We start from the raw sequence: 19,067 nt of genomic DNA, 5'->3' as shown, positions 1-19,067 counted from the left end.
TTGGTCTGATCTAAAACATCTGGGACACCTTGGTCTGCTCTAAAACACCTGAGACACCTTGGTCTGCTCTAAAACACCTGAGACACCTTGGTCTGCTCTAAAACACCTGAGACACCTGGGACAACTTGGTCTGCTCTAAAACACCTGAGACACCTTGGTCTGCTCTAAAACATCTGGGACACCTTGGTCTGCTCTAAAACATCTGGGACACCTTGGTCTGCTCTAAAACACCTGAGACACCTTGGTCTGCTCTAAAACACCTGAGACACCTGGGACAACTTGGTCTGCTCTAAAACACCTGAGACACCTTGGTCTGCTCTAAAACATCTGGGACACCTTGGTCTGCTCTAAAACATCTGGGACACCTTGGTCTGCTCTAAAACATCTGGGACACCTTGGTCTGCTCTAAAACACCTGAGACACCTTGGTCTGCTCTAAAACATCTGTGACACCTTGGTCTGCTCTAAAACACCTAAGACACCTGGGACACCTTGGTCTGATCTAAATCTCCTGAGACACCTGGGACAACTTGGTCTGCTCTAAAGCACCTGAGACACCTTGGTCTGCTCTAAAACATCTGGGACACCTTGGTCTGCTCTAAAACATCTGAGACACCTTAGTCTGATCTAAAACATCTGGGACACCTTGGTCTGCTCTAAAACATCTGAGACACCTTAGTCTGCTCTAAAACATCTGGGACACCTTGGTCTGCTGTAAAACACCTGGGACACCTTGGTCTGCTCTAAAACACCTGAGACATCTTGGTCTGATCTAAAACACCTGGGACACCTTGGTCTGCTCTAAAACACCCGAGACACCTGAGACACCTTGGTCTGATCTAAAACACCTGAGACACCTTGGTCTGATCTAAATCTCCTGAGACACCTGGGACAACTCGGTCTGCTCTAAAACAACTGAGATACCTTGGTCTGCTCTAAAACATCTGGGACACCTTGGTCTGCTCTAAAACACCTGAGACACCTTAGTCTGCTCTAAAACATCTGGGACACCTTGGTCTGCTCTAAAACACCTGGGACACCTTGGTCTGCTCTAAAACACCTGAGACACCTGGGACAACTTGGTCTGCTCTAAAACACCTGAGACACCTGGGACAACTTGGTCTGCTCTAAAACACCTGAGACACCTTGGTCTGCTCTAAAACCCCGGAGACACCTGGGACAACTCGGTCTGCTCTAAAACACCTGAGACACCTTGGTCTGATCTAAAACATCTGGGACACCTTGGTCTGCTCTAAAACACCTGAGACACCTTGGTCTGCTCTAAAACACCTGAGACACCTTGGTCTGCTCTAAAACACCTGGGACAACTTGGTCTGCTCTAAAACACCTGAGACACCTGGGACACCTTGGTCTGCTCTAAAACACCTGAGACACCTTGGTCTGCTCTAAAACACCTGGGACACCTTGGCTGCTCTAAAACACCTGAGACACCTGGGACAACTTGGTCTGATCTAAAACACCTGAGACACCTGGGACACCTTGGTCTGCTCTAAAACACCTGGGACACCTTGGTCTGCTCTAAAACACCTGGGACTCCTTAGTCTGCTCTAAAATACCTGGGACTCCTTAGTCTGCTCTAAACCACCTGGGACACCTTGGTCTGATCTAAGACACCTGAGACACCTTGGTCTGTTCTAAAACACCTGGGACACCTTGATCTGATCTAAGACACCTGGGACACCTGGGACACCTTGGTCTGCTCTAAAACACCTGAGACACCTTGGTCTGATCTAAGACACCTGGGACATCTTGGTCTGCTCTAAAACACCTGAGACATCTTGGTCTGATCTAAAACTTCTGAGACACCTTGGTCTGCTCTAAAACACCTGAGACACCTGGGACACCTTGGTCTGATCTGAGACACCTGGGACACCTTGGTCTGCTCTAAAACACCTGGGACAGCTGGGACTCCTTGGTCTGCTCTAAAACACCTGAGACACCTGGGACACCTTGGTCTGATCTAAGACACCTGGGACACCTTGGTCTGCTCTAAAACACCTGAGACACCTTGGTCTGCTTTAAAACACCTGAGACACCTTGGTCTGATCTAAAACACCTTGGTCTTTTTACCTTTATTTAACTATGCAAGTCAGTTAAGAACATATTCTTATTTTCAATGACGGCCTGGGAAAAGTGGGTTAACTGCCTGTTCAGGGGCAGAACGACAGATTTGTACCTTGTCAGCTCGGGGGTTTGAACTCACAACCTTCCGGTTACTAGTCCAACACTTCAACCACTAGGCTACGCTGATCTAAAACACCTGGGACACCTTGGACACCTTAGTCTGATCTAAAACACATTAGACAACTTGGTCAGCTCCAAAACACCTGGGACACCTTGGTCTGATCTAAAACACCTTGGTCTGATCTAAAACACCTGAGACCCCTGGGACACCTTGGTCTGCTCTAAAACAAATGGAACAACATTGAAAGTTGAATCAGGTGTTTCGTTGCAGGGCTGTAGTTATTTCCAACCATCGTTGTAGACCTCTGAATAATCATCAGTCCAGTTCCCATCATCTTTGTTTTAGTTTACCTTTATTTAACTAGGCAAGTCAGCTAAGAACAAATTCTTGTTTTCAATGATGGCCTAGGAACAGTGGGTTAACTGCCTTGTTCAGGGGCAGAACGATAGATTTGAATCTTGTCAGCTCGTGAACTCGATCTTGCAACCTTTCGGTTACTAGTCCAACGCTCTAATCACTAGGCTACGCTGATCTACATATGGAAGAGGTTAGAGGTTCAGATCTGGTCCATCTGATTGGCTTACCTTGGTCTCCACATCTGTCAGTTTGAGGGTCTGCTCAGCTGATTTGCTGAGGAGGTTGGTCCCGATCTCCAACATGGCCGCCGTCTGGGTGTGAACAGCGTTCCTCTTCATCTCCTCCATCGCAGAACGCAGGTTTTCCTGGATGGAACTCTCCAGCTGGAATACAGGGAGTAATAGGAACATGGTCGGGAGAGAGAGAGAGAGATATACAGGGAATACCAGGAATATGGTCAGGAGAGAGACATATACAGGGAATACCAGGAACATGGTCCGGAGAGAGAGATATACAGGGAATTCCAGGAATAAAATCTGCTAATCATGTGTATGTGACAAACAACATTTGATTTGATTTGATTTGAGAGAGAGAAAGATATACAGGGAATACCAGGAATATGGTCAGGAGAGAGGGGGAGATATACAGGGAATATCAGGAATATGGTCAGGAGAGAGAGGGAGATATACATGGAATACCAGGAATATGGTCAGGAGAGAGAGACATACAGGGAATACCAGGAATATGGTCAGGAGAGAGAGACATACAGGGAAAACCTGGAACACAGCCAGGAGAGAGAGAGATATACAGGGAATACCAGGAATATGGCCAGGAGAGAGAGATGTACAGGGAATACTAGGAATATGGTCGGGAGAGAGAGATTTACAGGGAATATCAGGAATATGGTCAGGAGAGAGAGATATACAGGGAATACCAGGATTTTGTAAGAAGAGAGAGATACAGGGAATACCATGAATATGGTCTGGAGAGAGAGATATACATGGAATAGCAGGAATACTGTCAGGAGAGAGAGATTTACAGGGAATACCAGGAATATGGTCAGGAGAGAGAGAGATATATACAGGGAATACCAGGGAAATGGTCATGAGTGAGATATATACAGGGAAAATGTTCAGGAGAGAGATATGTACAGGGAATATGGTCAGTAGAGAGAGATATACAGGGGAAACCAGGAATATCATCAGGAGAGAGAGAGATATATACAGGGAATACCTGGAATGTGGTCAATAGAGAGAGATGTACAGGGAATATCTGGAATACGGTCAGGAGAGAGATATACACGGAATACCAGGAATACTGTCAGGAGAGAGATATATTCAGGGAATACCTGGAATATGGTCAGGAGAGAGATATATACAGGGAATACCAGGAAAACTGTCATGATAGAGATATATTCAGGGAATACCAGGAATATGGTCAATAGACAGAGATGTACATTGAATATCTGGAATACGGTCAGGAGAGAGATATACACGGAATACCAGGAATACTGTCAGGAGAGAGAGATAAACAGGGAATACCAGGAATACTGTCATGATATAGATATATTCAGGGAATACCAAGAATATGGTCAGGAGAGAGAGATGTAATGGGAATACCAGGAATACGGTCAGGAGAGAGATATACAGGAAATACGGTCAGGAGAGAGAGATATACAGGGAAAACCAGGAATATCGTCAGGAGAGAGAGATATATATACAGGGAATACCAGGAATATTGTCAGGAGAGAGATGTAATGGGAATACCAGGAATATTGTAAGGAGAGAGAGATATACAGGGAATACCAGGAATATGGTCATGAGAGAGACATACAGGGAATACGGTCAGGAGACAGAGATATACAAGGAATACCAGGAAAATGGTCAGGAGAGAGACATATACATGGAATACCAGGAATATGGTTAGGAGAGAGACATACAGGGAATACCAGGAAAATGGTTAGAAGAGAGAGATATGCAGGGAATACCAGGAATATGGTCAGGAGAGAGACATACAGGGAATACCAGGAAAATGGTCAGGAGAGAGAGATATACAGGGAATACCAGGAATATGGTCTGGAGAGAAAGACACAGGGAATACCAGGATTTTGTAAGGAGGGAGAGATTCAGGGAATACCATGAATATGGTCAGGAGAGAGAGATATACAGGTAATACCAGGAATATGGTCAGGAGAGAGATACACAGGGAATACCAGGAATATGGTCTGGAGAGAGAGACACACAGGGAATACCAGGATTTTGTAAGGAGAGAGAGATACAGGGAATACCATGAATATGGTCTGGAGAGAGAGATACACAGGGAATAGCAGGAATACTGTCAGGAGAGAGAGATTTACAGGGAATGCCAGGAATATGGTCAGGAGAGAGAGATACACAGGGAATACCAGGAATACTGCCATGATAGAAATATATTTAGGGAATACCAGGAATATTGTCAGGAGAGAGAGATGTAATGGGAATACCAGGAATATTGTCAGGAGGGAGAGATATACAGGGAATACCAGGAATATGGTCAGGAGAGAGACATACAGGGAATACCAGGAAAACGGTCAGTAGAGAGAGATATACAGGGAATACCAGGAATATGGTCTGGAGAGAGAGACACAGGAAATACCAGGATTTTGTAAGGAGGGAGAGATTCAGGGAATACCATGAATATGGTCAGGAGAGAGAGATATACAGGTAATACCAGGAATATGGTCAGGAGAGAGATATACAGGGAATACCAGGAATATGGTCTGGAGAGAGAGACACACAGGGAATACCAGGATTTTGTAAGGAGAGAGAGATACGGGGAATACCATGAATATGGTCTGGAGAGAGAGAAAAACAGGGAATACCAGGAATATGGTCAGGAGAGAAAGATATACAGGGAATACCAGGAATATGGTCAGGAGAGATAGAGATACAGGGAATAGCAGGAATATGGTCAGGAGAGAGACATACAGGGAATACCAGGAATATGGTCAGGAGAGAGAGACATACAGGGAATACCAGGAATATGGTCTGGAGAGAGAGATGAACAGGGAATAACAGGAACATGGTCAAGAGAGAGCGATATGGAGGGAAGACCAGGAATGTGATCGGTAGAGAGAGAAATACAGGGAATACCAGTAACATGGTCAAGAGAGAGCGATATAGAGGGAATAACAGGAATATGTTCAGGAGAGAGAGATATACAGGGAAAACCAGGAATATGGTCAGTGGAGAGACATACAGGGAATACTTTGATAGACATGGGAATATCTGTACAGACCAGACAGGGAGGTATTCAGAGACTCTATACAGACCAGACAGGGAGGTATTCAGAGGCTCTATACAGACCAGACAGGGAGGTATTCAGGTATTCACAGACTCTATACAGACCAGACAGGGAGGTATTCAGAGGCTCTATACAGACCAGACAGGGTGGTATGCAGGTATTCACAGACTCTATACAGACCAGACAGGGAGGTATTCAGAGGCTCTATACAGACCAGACAGGGAGGTATTCAGGTATTCACAGACTCTATACAGACCAGACAGGGAGGTATTCAGAGGCTCTATACAGACCAGACAGGGAGGTATTCAGAGGCTCTATACAGACCAGACAGTGAGGTATTCAGAGGCTATATACAGACCAGACAGGAAGTTATTCAGGTATTCAGAGACTCTATACAGACCAGACAGGGAGGTATTCAGAGACTCTATACAGACCAGACAGGGAGGTATTCAGAGGCTCTATACAGACCAGGCAGGGAGGTATTCAGAGACTCTATACAGACCAGACAGGGAGGTATTCAGGTAGTCAGAGACTCTATACAGACCAGACAGGGAGGTATTCAGAGACTCTATACAGGCAGACAGGGAGGTATTGAGAGGCTCTATACAGACCAGACAGGGAGGTATTCAGAGGCCCTATACAGACCAGACAGGGAGGTATTCAGAGGCTCTATACAGACCAGACAGGGAGGTATTCAGGTATTCAGAGACTATATACAGACCAGACAGGGAGGTATTCAGATACTATATACAGACCAGACAGGGAGGTATTCAGAGGCTCTATACAGACCAGACAGGGAGGTATTCAGAGGCTCTATACAGACCAGACAGGGAGGTATTCAGAGGCTCTATACAGACCAGACAGGGAGGTATTCAGAGACTCTATACAGACCAGACAGGTTGGTATTCAGGTATTCAGAGACTCTATATAGACCAGACAGGGAGGTATTCAGAGACTCTATAGAGAACAGACAGGGAGGTATTCAGAGGCGCTATACAGACCAGACATGGAGGTATTCAGAGACTCTATACAGACCAGACAGGGAGGTATTCAGGTATTCAGAGACTCTATACAGACCAGACAGGGAAGTATTCAGAGACTCTATATAGACCAGACAGGGAGGTATTCAGAGGCTCTATACAGACCAGACAGGGAGGTATTCAGAGGCTCTATACATACCAGACAGCAAGGTATTCAGAGGCTCTATACAGACCAGACAGAGAGGTATTCAGAGGCTATATACAGACCAGACAGGGAGGTATCCAGGTATTCACAAACTCTATACAGACAGCGAGGTATTCAGAGGCTCTATACAGACCAGACAGGGAGGTATTCAGAGGGTCTATACAGACCAGACAGTGAGGTATTCAGGTATTCACAGACTCTATACAGACCAGACAGGGAGGTATTCAGAGGCTCTATACAGACCAGACAGTGAGGTATTCAGAGGCTATATACAGACAAGACAGGAAGTTATTCAGGTATTCAGAGACTCTATACAGACCAGACAGGGAGGTATTCAGAGGCTCTATACAGACCAGACAGGGAGGTATTCAGAGGCTCTATACAGACCAGGCAGGGAGGTATTCAGAGACTCTATACAGACCAGACAGGGAGGTATTCAGGTAGTCAGAGACTCTATACAGACCAGACAGGGAGGTATTCAGAGACTCTATACAGGCAGACAGGGAGGTATTCAGAGGCTCTATACAGACCAGACAGGGAGGTATTCAGAGGCCCTATACAGACCAGACAGGGAGGTATTCAGAGGCTCTATACAGACCAGACAGGGAGGTATTCAGGTATTCAGACACTATATACAGACCAGACAGGAAGGTATTCAGATACTCTATACAGACCAGACAGGGAGGTATTCAGAGGCTCTATACAGACCAGACAGGGAGGAATTCAGAGGCTCTATACAGACCAGACAGGGAGGTATTCAGAGGCTCTATACAGACCAGACAGGGAGGTATTCAGAGGCTCTATACAGACCAGACAGGTTGGTATTCAGGTATTCAGAGACTCTATATAGACCAGACAGGGAGGTATTCAGAGGCTCTATACAGACCAGACAGGGAGGTATTCAGAGGCTCTATACAGACCAGACAGGGAGGTATTCAGAGACTCTATAGAGAACAGACAGGGAGGTATTCAGAGGCGCTATACAGACCAGACATGGAGGTATTCAGAGACTCTATACAGACCAGACAGGGAGGTATTCAGGTATTCAGAGACTCTATACAGACCAGACAGGGAAGTATTCAGAGACTCTATATAGACCAGACAGGGAGGTATTCAGAGGCTCTATACATACCAGACAGCAAGGTATTCAGAGGCTCTATACAGACCAGACAGAGAGGTATTCAGAGGCTATATACAGACCAGACAGGGAGGTATCCAGGTATTCACAAACTCTATACAGACAGCGAGGTATTCAGAGGCTCTATACAGACCAGACAGGGAGGTATTCAGAGGGTCTATACAGACCAGACAGTGAGGTATTCAGAGGCTATATACAGACCAGACAGGGAGTTATTCAGGTATTCAGAGACTCTATACAGACCAGACAGGGAGGTATTCAGAGACTCTATACAGACCAGACAGGGAGGTATTCAGAGGCTCTATACAGACCAGGCAGGGAGGTATTCAGAGACTCTATACAGACCAGACAGGGAGGTATTCAGGTAGTCAGAGACTCTATACAGACCAGACAGGGAGGTATTCAGAGACTCTATACAGGCAGACAGGGAGGTATTCAGAGGCTCTATACAGACCAGACAGGGAGGTATTCAGAGGCTCTATACAGACCAGACAGGGAGGTATTCAGGTATTCAGAGACTATATAGAGACCAGACAGGGAGGTATTCAGATACTATATACAGACCAGACAGGGAGGTATTCAGAGGCTCTATACAGACCAGACAGGGAGGTATTCAGAGGCTCTATACAGACCAGACAGGGAGGTATTCAGGTATTCACAGACTCTATACAGACCAGACAGGGAGGTATTCAGAGGCTCTATACAGACCAGACAGTGAGGTATTCAGAGGCTATATACAGACCAGACAGGGAGTTATTCAGGTATTCAGAGACTCTATACAGACCAGACAGGGAGGTATTCAGAGACTCTATACAGACCAGACAGGGAGGTATTCAGAGGCTCTATACAGACCAGGCAGGGAGGTATTCAGAGACTCTATACAGACCAGACAGGGAGGTATTCAGGCAGTCAGAGACTCTATACAGACCAGACAGGGAGGTATTCAGAGACTCTATACAGGCAGACAGGGAGGTATTCAGAGGCTCTATACAGACCAGACAGGGAGGTATTCAGAGGCTCTATACAGACCAGACAGGGAGGTTTTCAGATACTATATACAGACCAGACAGGGAGGTATTCAGAGGCTCTATACAGACCAGACAGGGAGGTATTCAGAGGCTCTATACAGACCAGACAGGGAGGTATTCAGAGGCTCTATACAGACCAGACAGGGAGGTATTCAGAGACTCTATACAGACCAGACAGGGAGGTATTTAGAGGCTCTATACAGACCAGACAGGGAGGTATTCAGAGGCTCTATACAGACCAGACAGGTTGGTATTCAGGTATTCAGAGACTCTATATAGACCAGACAGGCAGGTATTCAGAGGCTCTATACAGACCAGACAGGGAGGTATTCAGAGGCTCTATACAGACCAGACAGGGAGGTATTTAGAGGCTCTATACAGACCAGACAGGGAGGTATTCAGAGGCTCTATACAGACCAGACAGGTTGGTATTCAGGTATTCAGAGACTCTATATAGACCAGACAGGGAGGTATTCAGAGGCTCTATACAGACCAGACAGGGAGGTATTCAGAGGCTCTATACAGACCAGACAGGTAGGTATTCAGAGACTCTATAGAGACCAGACAGGGAGGTATTCAGAGGCGCTATACAGACCAGACATGGAGGTATTCAGAGACTCTATACAGACCAGACAGGGAGGATTCAGAGACTCTATACAGACCAGACAGGGAGGTATTTAGAGGCTCTATACAGACCAGACAGGAAAGTATTTATTGGCTCTATACAGACCAGACAGGGAGGTATTCAGAGGCGCATACAGACCAGACAGGGAGGTATTCAGAGACTCTATACAGACCAGACAGGGAGGTATTCAGGTATTCAGAGACTCTATACAGACCAGACAGGGAGGTATTCAGAGACTCTATATAGACCAGACAGGGAGGTATTCAGAGGCTCTATACAGACCAAACAGGGAGGTATTCAGAGGCTCTATACAGACCAGACAGGGAGGTATTTAGAGGCTCTATACAGACCAGACAGGAAAGTATTTATAGGCTCTATACAGACCAGACAGGGAGGTATTCAGAGACTCTATACAGACCAGACAGGGTCTGGTATTCAGAGGCTATATACAGACCAGACAGGGAGGTATTCAGAGTCTCTATACAGACCAGACAGGGAGGTATTCAGGTATTCAGAGACTCTATACAGACCAGACAGGGAAGTATTCAGAGACTCTATATAGACCAGACAGGGAGGTATTCAGAGGCTCTATACAGACCAGACAGGGAGGTATTCAGAGGCTCTATACATACCAGACAGCAAGGTATTCAGAGGCTCTATACAGACCAGACAGAGAGGTATTCAGAGGCTTTATACAGACCAGACAGGGAGGTATCCAGGTATTCACAAACTCTATACAGACAGCGAGGTATTCAGAGGCTCTATACAGACCAGACAGTGAGGTATTCAGAGGCTCTATACAGACCAGACAGGTTGGTATTCAGGTATTCAGAGACTCTATATAGACCAGACAGGGAGGTATTCAGAGGCTCTATACAGACCAGACAGGGAGGTATTCAGAGGCTCTATACAGACCAGACAGGTAGGTATTCAGAGACTCTATAGAGACCAGACAGGGAGGTATTCAGAGGCGCTATACAGACCAGACATGGAGGTATTCAGAGACTCTATACAGACCAGACAGGGAGGATTCAGAGACTCTATACAGACCAGACAGGGAGGTATTTAGAGGCTCTATACAGACCAGACAGGAAAGTATTTATTGGCTCTATACAGACCAGACAGGGAGGTATTCAGAGGCGCATACAGACCAGACAGGGAGGTATTCAGAGACTCTATACAGACCAGACAGGGAGGTATTCAGGTATTCAGAGACTCTATACAGACCAGACAGGGAGGTATTCAGAGACTCTATATAGACCAGACAGGGAGGTATTCAGAGGCTCTATACAGACCAAACAGGGAGGTATTCAGAGGCTCTATACAGACCAGACAGGGAGGTATTTAGAGGCTCTATACAGACCAGACAGGAAAGTATTTATAGGCTCTATACAGACCAGACAGGGAGGTATTCAGAGACTCTATACAGACCAGACAGGGTCTGGTATTCAGAGGCTATATACAGACCAGACAGGGAGGTATTCAGAGTCTCTATACAGACCAGACAGGGAGGTATTCAGGTATTCAGAGACTCTATACAGACCAGACAGGGAAGTATTCAGAGACTCTATATAGACCAGACAGGGAGGTATTCAGAGGCTCTATACAGACCAGACAGGGAGGTATTCAGAGGCTCTATACATACCAGACAGCAAGGTATTCAGAGGCTCTATACAGACCAGACAGAGAGGTATTCAGAGGCTTTATACAGACCAGACAGGGAGGTATCCAGGTATTCACAAACTCTATACAGACAGCGAGGTATTCAGAGGCTCTATACAGACCAGACAGTGAGGTATTCAGAGGCTCTATACAGACCAGACAGTGAGGTATTCAGAGGCTCTATACAGACCAGACAGGTTGGTATTCAGGTATTCAGAGACTCTATACAGACCAGACAGGGAGGTATTCAGAGACTCTATACAGACCAGACAGGGAGGTATTCAGAGGCTCTATACAGACCAGACAGGGAGGTATTCAGAGACTCTATACAGACCAGACAGGGAGGTATTCAGGTAGTCAGAGACTCTATACAGACCAGACAGGGAGGTATTCAGAGACTCTATACAGGCAGACAGGGAGGTATTCAGAGGCTCTATACAGACCAGACAGGGAGGTATTCAGAGGCTCTATACAGACCAGACAGGGAGGTATTCAGAGACTCTATACAGACCAGACAGGGAGGTATTTAGAGGCTCTATACAGACCAGACAGGGAGGTATTCAGAGGCTCTATACAGACCAGACAGGTTGGTATTCAGGTATTCAGAGACTCTATATAGACCAGACAGGGAGGTATTCAGAGGCTCTATACAGACCAGACAGGAAAGTATGTATTGGCTCTATACAGACCAAACAGGGAGGTATTCAGAGGCGCATACAGACCAGACAGGGAGGTATTCAGAGACTCTATACAGACCAGACAGGGAGGTATTCAGGTATTCAGAGACTCTATACAGACCAGACAGGGAGGTATTCAGAGACTCTATATAGACCAGACAGGGAGGTATTCAGAGGCTCTATACAGACCAAACAGGGAGGTATTCAGAGGCTCTATACAGACCAGACAGGGAGGTATTTAGAGGCTCTATACAGACCAGACAGGAAAGTATTTATAGGCTCTATACAGACCAGACAGGGAGGTATTCAGAGACTCTATACAGACCAGACAGGGTCTGGTATTCAGAGGCTATATACAGACCAGACAGGGAGGTATTCAGAGTCTCTATACAGACCAGACAGGGAGGTATTCAGGTATTCAGAGACTCTATACAGACCAGACAGGGAAGTATTCAGAGACTCTATATAGACCAGACAGGGAGGTATTCAGAGGCTCTATACAGACCAGACAGGGAGGTATTCAGAGGCTCTATACATACCAGACAGCAAGGTATTCAGAGGCTATATACAGACCAGACAGGGAGGTATCCAGGTATTCACAAACTCTATACAGACAGCGAGGTATTCAGAGGCTCTATACAGACCAGACAGTGAGGTATTCAGAGGCTCTATACAGACCAGACAGTGAGGTATTCAGAGGCTATATACAGACCAGACAGGGAGTTATTCAGGTATTCAGAGACTCTATACAGACCAGACAGGGAGGTATTCAGAGACTCTATACAGACCAGACAGGGAGGTATTCAGAGGCTCTATACAGACCAGACAGGGAGGTATTCAGAGACTCTATACAGACCAGACAGGGAGGTATTCAGGTAGTCAGAGACTCTATACAGACCAGACAGGGAGGTATTCAGAGACTCTATACAGGCAGACAGGGAGGTATTCAGAGGCTCTATACAGACCAGACAGGGAGGTATTCAGAGGCTCTATACAGACCAGACAGGGAGGTATTCAGAGACTCTATACAGACCAGACAGGGAGGTATTCAGAGGCTCTATACAGACCAGACAGGGAGGTATTCAGAGGCTCTATACAGACCAGACAGGTTGGTATTCAGGTATTCAGAGACTCTATATAGACCAGACAGGGAGGTATTCAGAGGCTCTATACAGACCAGACAGGAAAGTATTTATTGGCTCTATACAGACCAGACAGGGAGGTATTCAGAGGCGCATCAGACCAGACAGGGAGGTATTCAGAGACTCTATACAGACCAGACAGGGAGGTATTCAGGTATTCAGAGACTCTATACAGACCAGACAGGGAGGTATTCAGAGACTCTATATAGACCAGACAGGGAGGTATTCAGAGGCTCTATACAGACCAAACAGGGAGGTATTCAGAGGCTCTATACAGACCAGACAGGGAGGTATTTAGAGGCTCTATACAGACCAGACAGGAAAGTATTTATAGGCTCTATACAGACCAGACAGGGAGGTATTCAGAGACTCTATACAGACCAGACAGGGTCTGGTATTCAGAGGCTATATACAGACCAGACAGGGAGGTATTCAGAGTCTCTATACAGACCAGACAGGGAGGTATTCAGGTATTCAGAGACTCTATACAGACCAGACAGGGAAGTATTCAGAGACTCTATATAGACCAGACAGGGAGGTATTCAGAGGCTCTATACAGACCAGACAGGGAGGTATTCAGAGGCTCTATACATACCAGACAGCAAGGTATTCAGAGGCTCTATACAGACCAGACAGAGAGGTATTCAGAGGCTATATACAGACCAGACAGGGAGGTATCCAGGTATTCACAAACTCTATACAGACAGCGAGGTATTCAGAGGCTCTATACAGACCAGACAGGGAGGTATTCAGAGGCTCTATACAGACCAGACAGTGAGGTATTCAGAGGCTATATACAGACCAGACAGGGAGTTATTCAGGTATTCAGAGACTCTATACAGACCAGACAGGGAGGTATTCAGAGACTCTATACAGACCAGACAGGGAGGTATTCAGAGGCTCTATACAGACCAGACAGGGAGGTATTCAGAGACTCTATACAGACCAGACAGGGAGGTATTCAGGTAGTCAGAGACTCTATACAGACCAGACATGGAGGTATTCAGAGACTCTATACAGGCAGACAGGGAGGTATTCAGAGGCTCTATACAGACCAGACAGGGAGGTATTCAGAGGCTCTATACAGACCAGACAGGGAGGTATTCAGGTATTCAGAGACTATATACAGACCAGACAGGGAGGTTTTCAGATACTATATACAGACCAGACAGGGAGGTATTCAGAGGCTCTATACAGACCAGACAGGGAGGTATTCAGAGGCTCTATACAGACCAGACAGGGAGGTATTCAGAGGCTCTATACAGACCAGACAGGGAGGTATTCGGAGACTCTATACAGACCAGACAGGGAGGTATTTAGAGGCTCTATACAGACCAGACAGGGAGGTATTCAGAGGCTCTATACAGACCAGACAGGTTGGTATTCAGGTATTCAGAGACTCTATATAGACCAGACAGGGAGGTATTCAGAGGCTCTATACAGACCAGACAGGGAGGTATTCAGAGGCTCTATACAGACCAGACAGGGAGGTATTCAGAGGCTCTATACAGACCAGACAGGGAGGTATTCAGAGGCTCTATACAGACCAGACAGGGAGGTATTCGGAGACTCTATACAGACCAGACAGGGAGGTATTTAGAGGCTCTATACAGACCAGACAGGGAGGTATTCAGAGGCTCTATACAGACCAGACAGGTTGGTATTCAGGTATTCAGAGACTCTATATAGACCAGACAGGGAGGTATTCAGAGGCTCTATACAGACCAGACAGGGAGGTATTCAGAGGCTCTATACAGACCAGACAGGGAGGTATTTAGAGGCTCTATACAGACCAGACAGGGAGGTATTCAGAGGCTCTATACAGACCAGACAGGTTGGTATTCAGGTATTCAGAGACTCTATATAGACCAGACAGGGAGGTATTCAGAGGCTCTATACAGACCAGACAGGGAGGTATTCAGAGGCTCTATACAGACCAGACAGGTAGGTATTCAGAGACTCTATAGAGACCAGACAGGGAGGTATTCAGAGGCGCTATACAGACCAGACATGGAGGTATTCAGAGACTCTATACAGACCAGACAGGGAGGTATTCAGAGACTCTATACAGACCAGACAGGGAGGTATTTAGAGGCTCTATACAGACCAGACAGGAAAGTATTTATTGGCTCTATACAGACCAGACAGGGAGGTATTCAGAGGCGCATACAGACCAGACAGGGAGGTATTCAGAGACTCTATACAGACCAGACAGGGAGGTATTCAGGTATTCAGAGACTCTATACAGACCAGACAGGGAGGTATTCAGAGACTCTATATAGACCAGACAGGGAGGTATTCAGAGGCTCTATACAGACCAAACAGGGAGGTATTCAGAGGCTCTATACAGACCAGACAGGGAGGTATTTAGAGGCTCTATACAGACCAGACAGGAAAGTATTTATAGGCTCTATACAGACCAGACAGGGAGGTATTCAGAGACTCTATACAGACCAGACAGGGTCTGGTATTCAGAGGCTATATACAGACCAGACAGGGAGGTATTCAGAGTCTCTATACAGACCAGACAGGGAGGTATTCAGGTATTCAGAGACTCTATACAGACCAGACAGGGAAGTATTCAGAGACTCTATAAAGACCAGACAGGGAGGTATTCAGAGGCTCTATACAGACCAGACAGGGAGGTATTCAGAGGCTCTATACATACCAGACAGCAAGGTATTCAGAGGCTATATACAGACCAGACAGGGAGGTATCCAGGTATTCACAAACTCTATACAGACAGCGAGGTATTCAGAGGCTCTATACAGACCAGACAGTGAGGTATTCAGAGGCTCTATACAGACCAGACAGTGAGGTATTCAGAGGCTCTATACAGACCAGACAGGGAGGTATTCAGAGACTCTATACAGACCAGACAGGGAGGTATTCAGAGGCTCTATACAGACCAGACAGGGAGGTATTCAGAGGCTCTATACAGACCAGACAGGTTGGTATTCAGGTATTCAGAGACTCTATATAGACCAGACAGGGAGGTATTCAGAGGCTCTATACAGACCAGACAGGAAAGTATTTATTGGCTCTATACAGACCAGACAGGGAGGTATTCAGAGGCGCATCAGACCAGACAGGGAGGTATTCAGAGACTCTATACAGACCAGACAGGGAGGTATTCAGGTATTCAGAGACTCTATACAGACCAGACAGGGAGGTATTCAGAGACTCTATATAGACCAGACAGGGAGGTATTCAGAGGCTCTATACAGACCAAACAGGGAGGTATTCAGAGGCTCTATACAGACCAGACAGGGAGGTATTTAGAGGCTCTATACAGACCAGACAGGAAAGTATTTATAGGCTCTATACAGACCAGACAGGGAGGTATTCAGAGACTCTATACAGACCAGACAGGGTCTGGTATTCAGAGGCTATATACAGACCAGACAGGGAGGTATTCAGAGTCTCTATACAGACCAGACAGGGAGGTATTCAGGTATTCAGAGACTCTATACAGACCAGACAGGGAAGTATTCAGAGACTCTATATAGACCAGACAGGGAGGTATTCAGAGGCTCTATACAGACCAGACAGGGAGGTATTCAGAGGCTCTATACATACCAGACAGCAAGGTATTCAGAGGCTCTATACAGACCAGACAGAGAGGTATTCAGAGGCTATATACAGACCAGACAGGGAGGTATCCAGATATTCACAAACTCTATACAGACAGCGAGGTATTCAGAGGCTCTATACAGACCAGACAGGGAGGTATTCAGAGGCTCTATACAGACCAGACAGTGAGGTATTCAGAGGCTATATACAGACCAGACAGGGAGTTATTCAGGTATTCAGAGACTCTATACAGACCAGACAGGGAGGTATTCAGAGACTCTATACAGACCAGACAGGGAGGTATTCAGAGGCTCTATACAGACCAGACAGGGAGGTATTCAGAGACTCTATACAGACCAGACAGGGAGGTATTCAGGTAGTCAGAGACTCTATACAGACCAGACAGGGAGGTATTCAGAGACTCTATACAGGCAGACAGGGAGGTATTCAGAGGCTCTATACAGACCAGACAGGGAGGTATTCAGAGGCTCTATACAGACCAGACAGGGAGGTATTCAGGTATTCAGAGACTATATAGAGACCAGACAGGGAGGTATTCAGATACTATATACAGACCAGACAGGGAGGTATTCAGAGGCTCTATACAGACCAGACAGGGAGGTATTCAGAGGCTCTATACAGACCAGACAGGGAGATATTTAGAGGCTCTATACAGACCAGACAGGGAAGTATTCAGAGACTCTATATAGACCAGACAGGGAGGTATTCAGAGGCTCTATACAGACCAGACAGGGAGGTATTCAGAGGCTCTATACATACCAGACAGCAAGGTATTCAGAGGCTATATACAGACCAGACAGGGAGGTATCCAGGTATTCACAAACTCTATACAGACAGCGAGGTATTCAGGGGCTCTATACAGACCAGACAGGGAGGTATTCAGAGGCTCTATACAGACCAGACAGTGAGGTATTCAGAGGCTATATACAGACCAGACAGGGCGTTAATCAGGTATTCAGAGACTCTATACAGACCAGACAGGGAGGTATTCAGAGACTCTATACAGACCAGACAGGGAGGTATTCAGAGGCTCTATACAGACCAGACAGGGAGGTATTCAGAGACTCTATACAGACCAGACAGGGAGGTATTCAGGTAGTCAGAGACTCTATACAGACCAGACAGGGAGGTATTCAGAGACTCTATACAGGCAGACAGGGAGGTATTCAGAGGCTCTATACAGACCAGACAGGGAGGTATTCAGAGGCTCTATACAGACCAGACAGGGAGGTATTCAGGTATTCAGAGACTATATAGAGACCAGACAGGGAGGTATTCAGATACTATATACAGACCAGACAGGGAGGTATTCAGAGGCTCTATACAGACCAGACAGGGAGGTATTCAGAGGCTCTATACAGACCAGACAGGGAGGTATTCAGGTAGTCAGAGACTCTATACAGACCAGACAGGGAGGTATTCAGAGACTCTATACAGGCAGACAGGGAGGTATTCAGAGGCTCTATACAGACCAGACAGGGAGGTATTCAGAGGCTCTATACAGACCAGACAGGGAGGTATTCAGAGACTCTATACAGACCAGACAGGGAGGTATTTAGAGGCTCTATACAGACCAGACAGGGAGGTATTCAGAGGCTCTATACAGACCATACAGGTTGGTATTCAGGTATTCAGAGACTCTATATAGACCAGACAGGGAGGTATTCAGAGGCTCTATACAGACCAGACAGGAAAGTATTTATTGGCTCTATACAGACCAGACAGGGAGGTATTCAGAGGCGCATCAGACCAGACAGGGAGGTATTCAGAGACTCTATACAGACCAGACAGGGAGGTATTCAGGTATTCAGAGACTCTATACAGACCAGACAGGGAGGTATTCAGAGACTCTATATAGACCAGACAGGGAGGTATTCAGAGGCTCTATACAGACCAAACAGGGAGGTATTCAGAGGCTCTATACAGACCAGACAGGGAGGTATTTAGAGGCTCTATACAGACCAGACAGGAAAGTATTTATAGGCTCTATACAGACCAGACAGGGAGGTATTCAGAGACTCTATACAGACCAGACAGGGTCTGGTATTCAGAGGCTATATACAGACCAGACAGGGAGGTATTCAGAGTCTCTATACAGACCAGACAGGGAGGTATTCAGGTATTCAGAGACTCTATACAGACCAGACAGGGAAGTATTCAGAGACTCTATAT

The 19,067-nt window shown here is 46.3% G+C and overlaps 1 protein-coding gene across 1 annotated transcript in view; it reads right to left on the bottom strand.

Annotated features, from left to right (window-relative positions):
- LOC109887325 (angiopoietin-2) overlaps positions 1-19,067 on the bottom strand; it is a 97,255-nt gene that overhangs the window by 59,954 nt on the left and 18,234 nt on the right. The window contains exon 2 of the mRNA XM_031795009.1: positions 2,790-2,945. Coding sequence (XP_031650869.1) covers positions 2,790-2,945 — 156 coding nt within the window. The remainder of the gene's footprint in view (positions 1-2,789; positions 2,946-19,067) is intronic.

This window comes from Oncorhynchus kisutch, linkage group LG17 (genome assembly GCF_002021735.2).
Source record: "Oncorhynchus kisutch isolate 150728-3 linkage group LG17, Okis_V2, whole genome shotgun sequence".
Lineage (NCBI taxonomy): Eukaryota > Metazoa > Chordata > Actinopteri > Salmoniformes > Salmonidae > Oncorhynchus > Oncorhynchus kisutch.
This window is presented reverse-complemented; position numbering and strand designations above follow the sequence as displayed.